At 41.8% G+C, this 12535-nt stretch overlaps 4 protein-coding genes across 6 annotated transcripts; 2 read left to right on the top strand and 2 right to left on the bottom strand.

Moving 5' to 3' along the window:
• Window positions 1-30: 30 nt before the first annotated feature.
• RB195_020267 (uncharacterized protein) lies at window positions 31-10311 on the top strand (the record flags this gene model as incomplete). Of its 3 annotated transcripts, XM_064188496.1 has the most annotated exons (5): window positions 31-192; window positions 284-436; window positions 8761-8925; window positions 8978-9181; window positions 10000-10311. In XM_064188496.1, 5 exons carry the CDS (start codon window positions 31-33, stop codon window positions 10309-10311), a joined length of 996 nt encoding a protein of 331 aa, XP_064044375.1. The 3 variants fall into 3 exon arrangements, with proteins under 3 accessions (XP_064044375.1, XP_064044380.1, XP_064044376.1); XM_064188494.1 differs by lacking the exons at window positions 31-192; window positions 284-436 and adding an exon at window positions 6401-6457; XM_064188495.1 differs by lacking the exons at window positions 8761-8925; window positions 8978-9181; window positions 10000-10311 and adding an exon at window positions 1093-1155.
• On the bottom strand, window positions 2632-2988 carry RB195_020270 (uncharacterized protein; the record flags this gene model as incomplete). The annotated part of the gene is made up of 1 exon (XM_064188499.1): window positions 2632-2988. The coding sequence occupies one exon, from the start codon at window positions 2986-2988 to the stop codon at window positions 2632-2634; it is 357 nt and encodes a 118-aa protein (XP_064044379.1).
• On the bottom strand, window positions 3071-3426 carry RB195_020269 (uncharacterized protein; the record flags this gene model as incomplete). The annotated part of the gene is made up of 2 exons (XM_064188498.1): window positions 3071-3244; window positions 3316-3426. The coding sequence occupies 2 exons, from the start codon at window positions 3424-3426 to the stop codon at window positions 3071-3073; spliced, it is 285 nt and encodes a 94-aa protein (XP_064044378.1).
• RB195_020268 (uncharacterized protein) lies at window positions 5932-6270 on the top strand (the record flags this gene model as incomplete). Its single annotated transcript, XM_064188497.1, has 1 exon — window positions 5932-6270. The coding sequence occupies one exon, from the start codon at window positions 5932-5934 to the stop codon at window positions 6268-6270; it is 339 nt and encodes a 112-aa protein (XP_064044377.1).
• Window positions 10312-12535: the final 2224 nt, after the last annotated feature.

Below are 12535 nucleotides of genomic sequence, written 5' to 3'. Positions count from 1 at the left end.
TGCTGTATTTTATGCGGAAAATCCCGCTCTATGCATGCATTACGTTATGCATCGAAGAGAAGACAAGAAACAGCTTTACTTATGCATGTATTCATGTTAGCAAACTCTCCTCCTCTGCATAAAATCAGGAACGCATTCAAAGAGTGTCTGGAGAAGAACAAGCGATTATGTCATTTTCATTACGCTGAAGCGGTGAGTGAGCAAGATTTCCATACATGTAATCACATTTGATCTGGACTTTTGCTTTTTTTTTAAATAAACAAATTCTTCTTTACTTGAACAGGCTCTCCATATTGCATCTAAACTAGATGGTATGAGTGTGCAGTTTTCTCACTATGATGATCCTACAGCTTCTGGCAATACCGCTTATCTAAATGAAGGAGATATTCCACGTCTTCTTGTGGACTCCTTGAACGATGCAGTCAAAATCATTGATGTAAGACTAGTGGATTTTTGATAATCTTCATTTGCTTATTGTTTTTTTTTTGCTTGCTACGTGCTGGCACATGTAGGTGGTCAACGGAAAAGCTACTTTCAATTTGGTGGGCAGTTTAAACCTAACGTCTTTTAACACCTGATTCTTAATTTTGGATGCTGATATACATAGTTTATCCAGTAAATACGAGAATTGAGCTAGTAGGTTGGCCGTGCAACAATGTTAGATTCAGCCGACTTGACCCACGTCTTCTTTGTGTTCACTAAACACAATGTGATCATGGCGGGTGGTGCTGCAACTATGCGTGCACGTGGGGTAGGGTGGTCAACGATAAGAAGGTTTTAAACTCAGGAAAGGCAGCGATTGGTCTAATCGGTAAAGTTTATCATAATAGGAGAAAATGAATTCACAAAACTGACTGTCTGCGGCGCACAAAAAGTAAGAATTGGCCCACAAGGGGTGGGGGGAGATTCGTTGCCATATAAGCCGACAAGGAAGAGGGATGATAAAATACATATTGTAAACCGTTATGTTCCAAGATCGGTGAACTGCGCCGACGCATCAACAGAAAAAAGAGGTTTATACACTAGGTAAGAAAACGCGTCAGCTTCGAATTTGACAATTCTTCTTCGAATTCCAGAGAATGTTGAATTCAGGATACAGTGTGGGTCGGCGAATGGAAGCAAGGTTTGCATTTGGATGTGAGAGAAGTTGAGTAGACCTATAGCTTCAATTCTGACGTCGTTTGCAGGGAATGTTAGGACGATTGCGGCTGCTGCACAAAAGTGCGTTATTACTTAACTTAATTGACGCCGCAGTCGTCCCTGCCATGTTCCGCTTTAATACAGCTATCCTGTGTGGCCATTAAGAAATACAGCGAGGGACCAACCTTGGAAGCTCAGTGGAGCTTAGCGGTTAGAGGGTGTTACCAAAGGTCCCTCCCTCTAACCGTTAAGTTCTGCCGCACCGCTTCGAGCGCGAACGCTTACGCAACCGCACCGAGTTTCATGAAAATACGGCCCAGAAGATGCGGCGTGTGCACAAGGCTGATGCGCTCGAATAGACCTCGCTGTAGAAAATAGCGCCTTGAAACGCTTGAAGCCGCAAGGCTGACTATTTGCGGCGCATACAAAAGCATGAGGTGGACCACAAGCTGGTCACATTCTTGCTGTATTTCCCGAACATAGATATTGTAAATCGTTGTGTTCCGAGTTCAGAACATGTGGAGATGATAAGAAAAAAGTGGAACGACGAGGCAGCTTATGAGCGTAACTGCTGAGTATTACCAGGAATGTTCTGAGAAACGGATAAACATTACCACTAACAACACCACAAAAGGAAGTATTATAACGGGAATAAGTTTGATGTTTCGTTAACTTCATATGATAAAATACTTATGAAATTAGTTCGTGCATAGTTATAGTTCGGTCAAAACAACCTGAAGTTGCAGTGCAGTTGCATAAGTGGCTACGGTCGAAGCGGCGTGGTGGAAAGGTCGCAATAAGTCGTATTCGATACTTGTCTTTGAAATCGTGTAATATTTGAATGAACGATTGAGGAAGTGACATCGTATTGAGTACTAAGAGGCCGCAGTAGGCAAGTTTCGTTTTATTTATGGCTTGCACATTGTTTTGGCACTCTTCCGTAACGACCAGTTCATTATATTGAAGATCCTATTTATTATTTATTTATTGACTTAATCTTGACTTGATCGGCGAGCGGGTGTTACGGCTTAACGCGTCCGCGTCGCCGCCTGGGTGCGCCGTCCTTGAACATATCCGAGCCCATCTTGTTCGATCTTCAGATAGAATTCACATAGAATCTACCCATCCGTCGCTATTCCACAAGCGGCGGAATTTCACGTCTCGACTGAACTGCCTGTCAGTGCCATGTGTCCTCAAATCTTTCTTCATTACCTCCGTCCATAACTTCTTCTACGACCGGGGAGCCTTTTTCAATTAGAATCTGGAAGCATTTCCAGGAAAACTTGAAAAAGGCGATCAGACTGTCTCCTCATAACGTGATCAAAGAGCGAAGATGGTTTTCCGTGACTAACTCAGAAGGCCGGGCAAGATGTTGACGTTTTCTACATCCGCCGGTACACCATGTCCACTTCCAAGTAAAGTTCTTCGTCATGGCATACCAACGGACAAACGAAACATAGCGGTCATCTAAACAGCTTTCTCTCCATGAAGTCAAGCTTTTCCATCACCGTCGCAGGCACTGCCAAAGTCTCCGATCATGATAGGGCGAATTGCGGATAGGTAGACTCGCAGCTTGACTCCGTTGGCGAAAGGGGTCAACTGCAGGTACTTGGTCAATGAGTTAAATGCCGAGTTAGCTTCAGCGCATCTTTGCTGAATATCTCTCTCGTAGCTGCCATCGTTTTTCAGCATACAGCCTAAATAACAGAAGTTATCCACGAGTTCGATAGGTTGTCCATCCACCCTGATTCTCGTTGAGGGTCTCGAGAAGATCCACATCTGCTTGCATTTACCAGAGCGGAGTAGTAGTCCGTAGGCTGCAGCTGATTTCGCTAAGGTTAACGACATGTTGTAACTTCGCGCTTCTAGAAGCGAATATTACTACATTGTCGGTGTACTCGAGATCAACCAAGGGACGTGCAGAAAGTGCTTAAATGACATCGGCGGGACACTGCTCATCTGTTCTCCGCATTATGTCATCGACGACAAAGTTGAACAGAAGGGGTTCTTCCACGGCCCCTTGTCTCATCCCAGTTTCCACTTCGAACGGTGTAGTACATCCAGCTGGTGTTCGGACAGCAGCAGTCGAAATTGGCTCCGAAGTCTAAAAAAGCTAACTGTGGAGGCTTCCAATACCAGTGCCACACATTCATTCACTTTCCTCACAATAAATACCTGATCAATCGTCGATCGACCAGGGCGAAAGCCGGCTTTGTCGTCACGGGTGGTTTCTTCGCGATGTCGCATTAGTCGATCCAGGATGATCCGCTCCAAAACCTTGTACATTACACGCAGCAATGATATTCCTCGTTAATTACTGGGTTCCGTAACGGATAGCTTTTTGTGAAGAGGAATTATAATAGCGTGTCTCTTCGTGTGAGGAATTTTTTCAATCCATATTGAACGGATGATCTTCGTCTCAAAAAAAAGGAAAAATTTTTTTTTTTTTTTTTTTTTTTTTTTTTTTTTTTTTTTTTTTTTTTTTTTTTTTTTTTTTTTTATATATAATTTTTTTTTTTTTGTTTTTTTTGTTTTTTGGTTTTTTTTTTTTTCCCACAGCGGGGGAGGGCAAGGGGTTTTGGGGGGTTTTTTGTTTAAGGAATTTTTTTATTTTTTATTTCAAGAGGGGGGGGTTGCCTCCCCGACAGTGACTCCGTTGGCAGGGTTCAGGACAGGCGAACACCTCTTGATCTTGTCGTTATACTGCTTCAATATAGCATAGGCTTTCCCCGGGTTCTTGTCTTCCAACGCCTTCTCAAACTCCTTCGCTTTTTGCTTTTTTCCATTTGTTCTCACGATCACGTTTCAGCTGACGACGCCACCTCCTTCTCAGACGTTTCTCCCGCTGAAGTCACCAATAGTGCAGGAAACACATACAGAATTGTACGTGGATACTGTCTCCGCAGATGCAAAGGCGAACTTCTTCCTCGGTGCTAAAACTGGAAGCGTTTTCTTTGCAGCGTCCTGAATGCATTTAGTGAAAGAGTTAGCGTTGTCCACTCTCTTCCTGGTCCGTAATCGAATGTTGATCGACTCCCGTTGGCGGAACGTGCCAAGTTGAGCTTTGGCTGATGTTGAGCTCCTCAATACCTTTTCTGGAGCAGTACCATGAAACTGTGTGTGAGAACTGGGCGGTGGTAGGAATGGAATACGACGTCCCAGACAGCTTTAGATTTTCGGATGTCTGGCTATGTTCTTCGTCAGAACGTAATCGAGCTGAAGTTTGAGAGTCGGCATCTTTCTCTTTCGCTGCTCTTCTGTCGTTAATGGGGTTGTCCCTTGCAACGTAAGCTGATGGCGTCAATAATTCCTCTTAAACGTGGATGCAAGGATGAGATTCGGCTGCTCGCAAACGTCTTTCAGACGATTTCAGTTGTCCGAAATTTTTCTGTAGGATAGAGTCATTTTACGAAGTCATCGGATTGTTGTTCAGGTCCCATCTTTGCTTTCGCATCAATTCCGACAATTATCGCTTGCTGGCTTGGTATCTTGGATCAAGGTATCTGGAGATGATATCACCTTGTCACCAAATATGTCATAAAAGAGAAGATTTCCTTATTTGAAAGTTAGTCTCAACTAATTTAAAAAAAAGAAGCAAAAACGAAAGTATCTCTAAACGCAGTAGTATAATTAGCATAGTAGATATGACATATAGTTTTACAGCTCAATTTTTCTCTATGGAACGCGCACTTACATGCCCTAGAAGTTTTTTTTAGCGCAATGTTGTAGATGTTTGTTTCAACATACCGAAATCTGCATCAATCTCGCACACATTCCCAATGAGAGTCGATGTTCATGCACGACTATACTAGTCTTTGTTAGAAGCGTCCCAACTACACACTTCACCCTGAACCCCTACCTAGCTTTGGTTTTCATCTAACTTCATCTAACAGAGTAGTTTTTTGCTACGAAAGATCTGATACCAGCTCTGCTTCGATATGTACATGATTCTTGATGTAGGAGAGATATTCTTCAATTCTGTCTTCCAATTCTCTTTTGCTTCATTGTAATGAAAAAAACTGAGTCTTTTAGAAAGTATGTGTGTCAATAGAAATGTTGTAAATATGAAGCGAGACAGCGAGAAAATCCAAAAGGTTGTGCTGAAATGCTTTCCGGTTTTTTTCTAGCCACGAGAAGGATCAAAAGAAACCAACAAAATGTAGCAGGCATTACTCGGAAACTCTCCTTTCCAATGACCGTCAAATTATGTATATATGTCAAAACCCATAGATGTAAAATATTTCAAACACAGTACTCGTGTTACTCGTGTTTGATATTCACTCCCACGCGCCTTTGTTATTATTATGTTTCGTGACGCAACGAACGTTGGTATCTTTTAATGAGATGAAACGGTTTTGTATACGTATAGTAAACATAACGAAAAGGGATAAAAAAACTTTATGCAGCACTGTTGTGAACGTTGTATACGATCATGCTCGATCCTGAACGCTACAACGGTCACAACAGAACAACGACATTTACTAGTCACTCTTGCAGCGGTGTTAATGCTAGATGTTATTCAGCAGATTGAACATTAAAGACTCAGCGAAGAATATCGTACAAAGGCACGGTAGCTAAAGAATAGATAATGCTGTATGCGCTGGGAGAACAACATAGGTGGCGCTAAGAATGTTTGCCCGATAGATTACTGTACAGCCGCATTTCGAATCTTGGTGAGACAGTGCTCGTTGGAGACAGTGCAAATCAATTTTAGTGCAGTGTGTCTAACAAGTGGCGAAGTTTTGATTCCTTACAACATGACGCATTAAATCTTGTAGTTTAAAAAAATTAATGCACGATGCAATAAAAGAAAAAGATCTCGTTGCTCTGGAGGAAAGTCGAGGTAGCGCCAGGAAGGAAATCATCTATTCTCGTGAGACGGAAAAGGGTAAGGATGACGACATTCGAACAAGTGACGATTCGAATCGAACGATCAACGACGAGAAGATGTGGATCAGCTTCAGCTTTCGCTCTTTTTTGCTTGTCGCATACCCTCCAGTATTAGGTTACGATGAAGACGAAATCGAACCCTTTATGGATCTAGAGAAGTTTTATAAAGAAGATCGTACCTTGTACAAGATCATTGTAGTTGGTTTCAATGCCAAAATTGGTCTCAGAGGAGCGCCATAGGAGGTTCACATAGGAACCCTTGACCTACAACGGAGTAAGGGAGAGAGGCTTTCCGAGTTCATCACGAAAACTAAGACGATCCATAGGAACCCGTAGAAATCCAGAAGCCCTATTTCTACTCTCACCGTGGATGTCACTCGGTGGAGGGTACCATAATGAAATTGACCACATCATCGTCAATGAAAAGGTTTTGCCTGACGGAAGTTGCTGTTGTACCAAGGTTTTCTGTACGGTATTGGGGTATCGCCTTCAATCAAGGAAGATTATCTTTTACACTGAAAGGAGAGAAAGTTTACCAAACCAAGAACCATCATTGGCTGGGACATTTTCGCTTCACTAGCCAGCTTTTGAAAGGAAACTGCAATGACAACATCTACGGTAAATATAATTGGCTCACAAAACATCTTCACAGCTGTACGAAAAAAGGGAGAGTTTTAAAAGCACCAAGAGCCCTGTTTCAGGGAACTCTAGAGCTAATTCGTCACCGTGGAGCGGCACGTGCTGCAGGCAACCGTGAACACTGAGTCTTTGCAGAAAAGCGATAAAAGAGGACCGCAAAGAGAGAAGAGCAATAGTATTGGCCGAAGCAACAGAGTTGGGCAGGAGCATTCGTTGCGTCCGTCGGAACGTTCCCATTTGTACAACAAAAATGATAGCCCTCCGGAATCTAGGCTGAACAACTGCAGCATCGAGAAAGGGGATGGAGGTCATTCACTACTTCTGCTCGGATTTCGTCGACAGCCACGTCCACTTGCCTCCTCACCATCTGAAGATCGAGTCTGAACATCCGAGGGACTTACTGCTAATCCTCACAAACATAGCGGAAAGGATCTTCACTTGTTACTTTACCTCACTTTACGCGAGATTGCTTTTTCTACACACCGCTTAAAATCTCAAAGAAACATCGCGAGAGCAGGTGTTGCTCTCTCCCATCCATCACCTTGAAGAAGGCCATTGATTCAATTGAGAAGGAAGCGGTCATGGAAGACTCCGACAACAAAGATATCCCTACTTGACACAAAAATACTTCGTGGGTTATATAACAAATTCACGACCATATATCTCCTATCTCCTTTCTACAACAATGTCACAATCGGCGTAAAGAAAGACGAACATTAGGAGTTTCTATTTCTCGTATTTCTTCGGAGTCTAGTTGTGAAAAATAATAAATTTTCGCTCCTTTTTTGGATTTTTCCCAACTAGTTTTAGAGAGAATTGGGACATTTGTGGAGATAAAAACGTTCAATTATGGGTTTTTCTTGATCTGCTATTTGTAAATAGCGGTGGACTTGTTAATCCCGCTATCATAGTCAAGGAAGAAGAGTGCGTAACTTCGGATTCTAGTTGTGCGTAAAAACGTGTGCGACTATGGACAAAACCCAATAGCTCAGCAGATACCTTGCAGAACGTGATTGATTTTGAAATACATTATAGGAAAGGATTTTTCCTACCAGAATCTTGTTCTGTCTTCTTTTTTTTTCTCAGAAGTTAAATGAGAAGAAGTTAGGAAACCTGCTAAAAATCCCAACCTTTTCTCTAATAACTGCCAAAATAAAAGCCAGATATTTTCTAAGAACGGCAGTTTAATTACCTTATATCGCAAACTCTCTCCTGAGACATACATGTTTATTTGCCTTTTTAGGGTTTTTTTTTTGACACCAACTTATAAATTTTTATTCCAACTTACCAAAATCCGCACCAGTCTTGCGCTCTTTCCCATTCAAGGTTGGTGTTCATCGCTTCAACTGCAAATTGCGCGTAAATGCTGTGAATTCATTTCTATTTACTTATGTTTATTTTACTTGTTGCTCATTATAGAATCTTACCTTTATTTTAATTTATCTATTACTTTGGTATTCATTTTTCAGAAATTTTATTTGTTATATTCAGTTTTGAACTGGTACATGAGCGACTATTTAAAGAAAAAAATGAGAGGATAGGAGGAAGGGAGATGTGTCGTTTTTGGGAGAATCGTGCCCCGATTATACGTTTGACCCTGACTGTGTGAGTGGATTTTAAAAAAATAATGCGCTAACGAAACCATCATTAGAGTTTGGCAATTTTTGAGCAGAACATGTGAAGATGCTGAAGCAAGCGCCTCCATCCATAATTAATAAATCTTTAACTCCATGTCGGGGCGGGTGTGGTGTAGCGGTTAGAGGTTCCGCTTCCTGCACGATCGATCGGAGGTTCGAATCCGCCCTAGTGCTCACCAAGCCTTTGATCCCTCCGGGGTCGATAAATTGGTACCAGACTTGTCTGGGAGGATAAAAACACTGACTTGATCACCGGCTGGCCCCCGCAGGTCATTGTATAGGCTAACACGCGTTCCAAAAAAATCTCAACGATTACGAATTCCAATAAAACGCGTTGGCGCATCCCAAGTGGATTGATACGCCAGTGACTTTACCCTTTATCCTTTATCTCCATGTCACGGGCTTATAGAACATAGATACGAAGCTCTTTGGGCATGAACATAACTGTGTTCAGGAAAAGGTGGTCATCAAAGCAAGGGACATTGGACAGTTCATGAATCGTTGTTTGCAACAGTACTTCTCCGAATACCAATCGGGGAAGAAGTTACAACCGTCATCACTCGCAAAGCTAAAGCCCGAAGAGCTTCCATTTTATAAAGATGAAAATTTTTTCTCAGAGGTATTTGCACTCAGTTTTCATTGGTATGATTTTTCCTCAATTTTGAATTAAGACGGAGACAGCTATCGATATTCATGACCGAGAAGTTGATATTACGACGTTACTACTAGCTCCTGATTGTGGTTTTATGGATTCTTCTGAAACCGATGACCAGGAAAAATCATCGTCATGCCATGAGGGTGCAAGCACATCCGAGGCTGGGAATGGGTTACCGAGACAACGATCTCCAAATCATTGTGCTGATATTTTGGGAGAGGTTTGTTTCCAACCACATCTCTGAATAGGAAATTGCTCTTAGAGCGCGCGGTTCAGTGAACATGAGATTGAAATCCATATCGTTCAGCTTGGTGAAACCACGAGTTTGCAGCTTCACTTTTTTTGTGAGTTCTCATTACAGTACCTGAGCAGTGGATGATATTCCCACTTGAATAGCACATGCTCAAAATGGAAAACGTGACCAGTCTCGGAGTTACTGTAAATTATCGAAGATTAGATTACCGAAGAAGTAGGACTCGTGGAAGATAGATAGGAGTTTTTCCGAGTGAATTATAAGCTACTGCTCACAGCTTCTTGATCCGCAAAAAAAAAAAACGAAAGGAAAGTGATGAAACAGTCACAAATGTTTCGAAGTGGAATAAAAGAATAAGAATAGCGATGTATGTGCTGCATTATTGGGTCAGAACGACACGAAGTGCAATTGCGTATGCGGATGCGACTGAGATGGGACTTTCGCTGATTGCAGACGAACTGCACAAAAAGAATAACTGTCTTAGCTCTGTCGCAGCTGCTAACTTCACGCGTCGCCTTGAACGCAACTGTTTACGCAGAAGCACTAGACTTAACGTCGTTTTGACCCTACTATTGCTCACAGCTCCAGCTGCACTGTAAATACCTGATATAATAATATTTCAATACTTTTTGACCAAATCTTTTTGCATACAGGAGCAGCAATCCATTGTCTGTAACAGTGATTTAGCACTTGCTAATCTTGCGATTTGAAATGTTGTTTTCATAATCTAATTGATATTCGATCTATTTTTCAACTTGTCGGAGAGAACAGTTTCCACTTTTCAGGATCAGAAAGTTACGGGTCTAAGGATAGCACCAAGTGAAAACCAATCATCTAATGATGTTCCTGAGCTGAATGAGACAGATCCAAGTTTCATGCAGCAGATTTTCATGGTTCAAGGACAGGCGCTCATGGAGTTGTTCCGATTTTGTCCACAATGCGGATGTGCCTTACAAGAAAAAGGCGGAGTTCAACTGAAAGCTGACGGGTCGACACCTATTGTGCATTACATTTGCAATTGTTGTTCACTACAAACTACTTCAGTTAAACTCTGGAAAGGTCAAAGAAAGGCTGAAACAAAATCCGAGGATCAATAACAATAACAGTTCAAGTGCAACTTAATTCGTTTTGATAAATATTTTTCTGAGAATTACAATGACATGTTAGCTGTTGTTGACAATTACTGTGTTTGTTGTTATGAATTATTATCCCACCACTCGAAAACTATGGTTAAAAGTAGACTTTGCACCCGACAACTCAAGAGAACTCAGGAGAGGTAAAAAGAGCTCGTGTTCTTAACTGCCGATAGTGATATTGTTGTAGAATTAGGATATCAAAAATAAATATTCGAGAAGTGGAGTTCCAACACCAGTCTATTGCTAAGATCCATTTTCATTTGTGAAGATCCTTGACGTGCGAAGCAGTGAATCCAAGGAATTAGCGGCGAATTGTTGTGATTTTCATTAGCGTGGGGCTTCACTCGTAATTGTAGCAGATTTGTTGGTCAAATATTGGATTTTCTAGACTTGTGCTTCTATAGATTGACGTTCCTTTCACTTTATTGAAAATCTCGTTGGATACTCTCTTAGTGGAGAGTAGGTTCACTGTTCTTTTTCAACTTCTGCTGTTCTTTCTTGCTTAAAGGCATCACTCCAGGAATCTGAAGTGGTACGGATTTAAGATTTTGTATTCGTATACGGGATCGTAGATTATGGAGAGGTGATTGATTCCGTCCATTTCTTGCTAATTGCCATAAAAAACGGCCCGGAAGATGCGGCGCATGCAAAAGGCTGGCGCGCTCCAATCGAATTTCTTGTGGAAAATAGCGCGCCGGAACGCCCGAAGTCGTATCTTCCGGGCCGTTTTTTTACGGCAATTAGGAAGAAATGGACGGGATCACCCCTCTCTCCATACTCTACGATCCCCTCAGATTCGTGGGGTGATGCCTTTAAAGCCAGCATATCACGAAACCTTGGTTCGGATCTCTACACGAAAAGATAGTGTTAGAGGTGTAAATTACGTGTACGGGCATTTTCACGTTCAAATCCCCTTAATCGTCTTTTGAAAGAAAAACTCGTGGGTAACGGCCCTGCTGTACGATTTTTCCTACAAGGCGCCTCACGACGACACCTTTGTACATGCGCTGACTCTTCAGCAGTCCATCCATTTCTACCTATCAGGTTTTACCTGAATAAAACGTTGGGGAAATCTCATTCGTTATTACCCGCTTGTTCGCGGACGCGGCACGTGCACAAGGGTGGCACGTTAGAACTCCCTCGTCGTTTTTTTTAGGACGATTAAAGGGAGCGTGAAACACTCTTATTCGTGATCTACACCTCCAATCCTATATTTTCTTCGAGAGAAGAATTATCAATTTTGTGGTGTGATGCCTTTACCTATAGCCACAGTCTGTATCATCGCATAGTTCTATGGTTTTATGCAAGGTTTGGTTTGTTTATATCTGTTTATGTCCATCAAATGGACAATTTTTCCTTGTAGTGAAGATTTCAAAAGTCCTTTAAAGGTTGTAGGTTGTAAGTAAGCCGATAGCAGTTGTTATGTTCTATTTTACCACTTCCATATTCTATTAACAACATTATTAACCAATGATTACTAACTTTTATTCTTTATTGTAATTATTTCGCTGCAATCTTTCTCTTCACAAATATGCAAGGGACACGGAATAGTCACAATCATATTCAAGAGTCTTGCGATTTGGAAGCGTCATTGGGTTAAAGGCATCACTCCACGAATCTGAGGTGGTACGGATTTCAGGTGGAGAATTCGTATACGGGATGGGAGACTATGGAGAGGGGAGTGATTCCGTCCATTTCTTCCTAATTGCCGTAAAAAACGGCCTGGAAGCTTCGGCTTCAAGTGTTTTGGCGCACTATTTTCTACATGGAGTTCGACTGGAGCGCGCCAGCCTTATGCGGCGCCGCTCTATCCCTTATAAGAATACTCCACCTGAAATCTGCCCAACCACAGATTCGTGGGGTGATGCCTTTAACGTTATTCATTGTACTGATGTAGGATTCTTTGAGTGAATTCGCGGCGAATGATTGTAATCAAAGATTTCTGGGTTGCTGTGCTGCTTGTTTGCATTTCAATAGGGAATACACTTTGATTCTTTTCTTTGAATTGGGCTTGCCTGATGCAACTTTTTTTTTACCAACTACTCATTTCCAAACCGTTGTAACTGGAACAACCAATGCTTAAAGCAATTTGTTTTCTATTCAGGAACATTCTATTATTTTTTTTACTTATAGCTTCATTTCCTCTCTTCATAAACGTGCAGTGGACACATGATAGTCACGGGCA

This window comes from Necator americanus, chromosome II (genome assembly GCF_031761385.1).
Source record: "Necator americanus strain Aroian chromosome II, whole genome shotgun sequence".
NCBI classification, from domain to species: Eukaryota; Metazoa; Nematoda; class Chromadorea; order Rhabditida; family Ancylostomatidae; genus Necator; species Necator americanus.
Note: the sequence above shows the minus strand (reverse complement) of the source record. Positions and strands in the feature narration are given on the sequence as shown.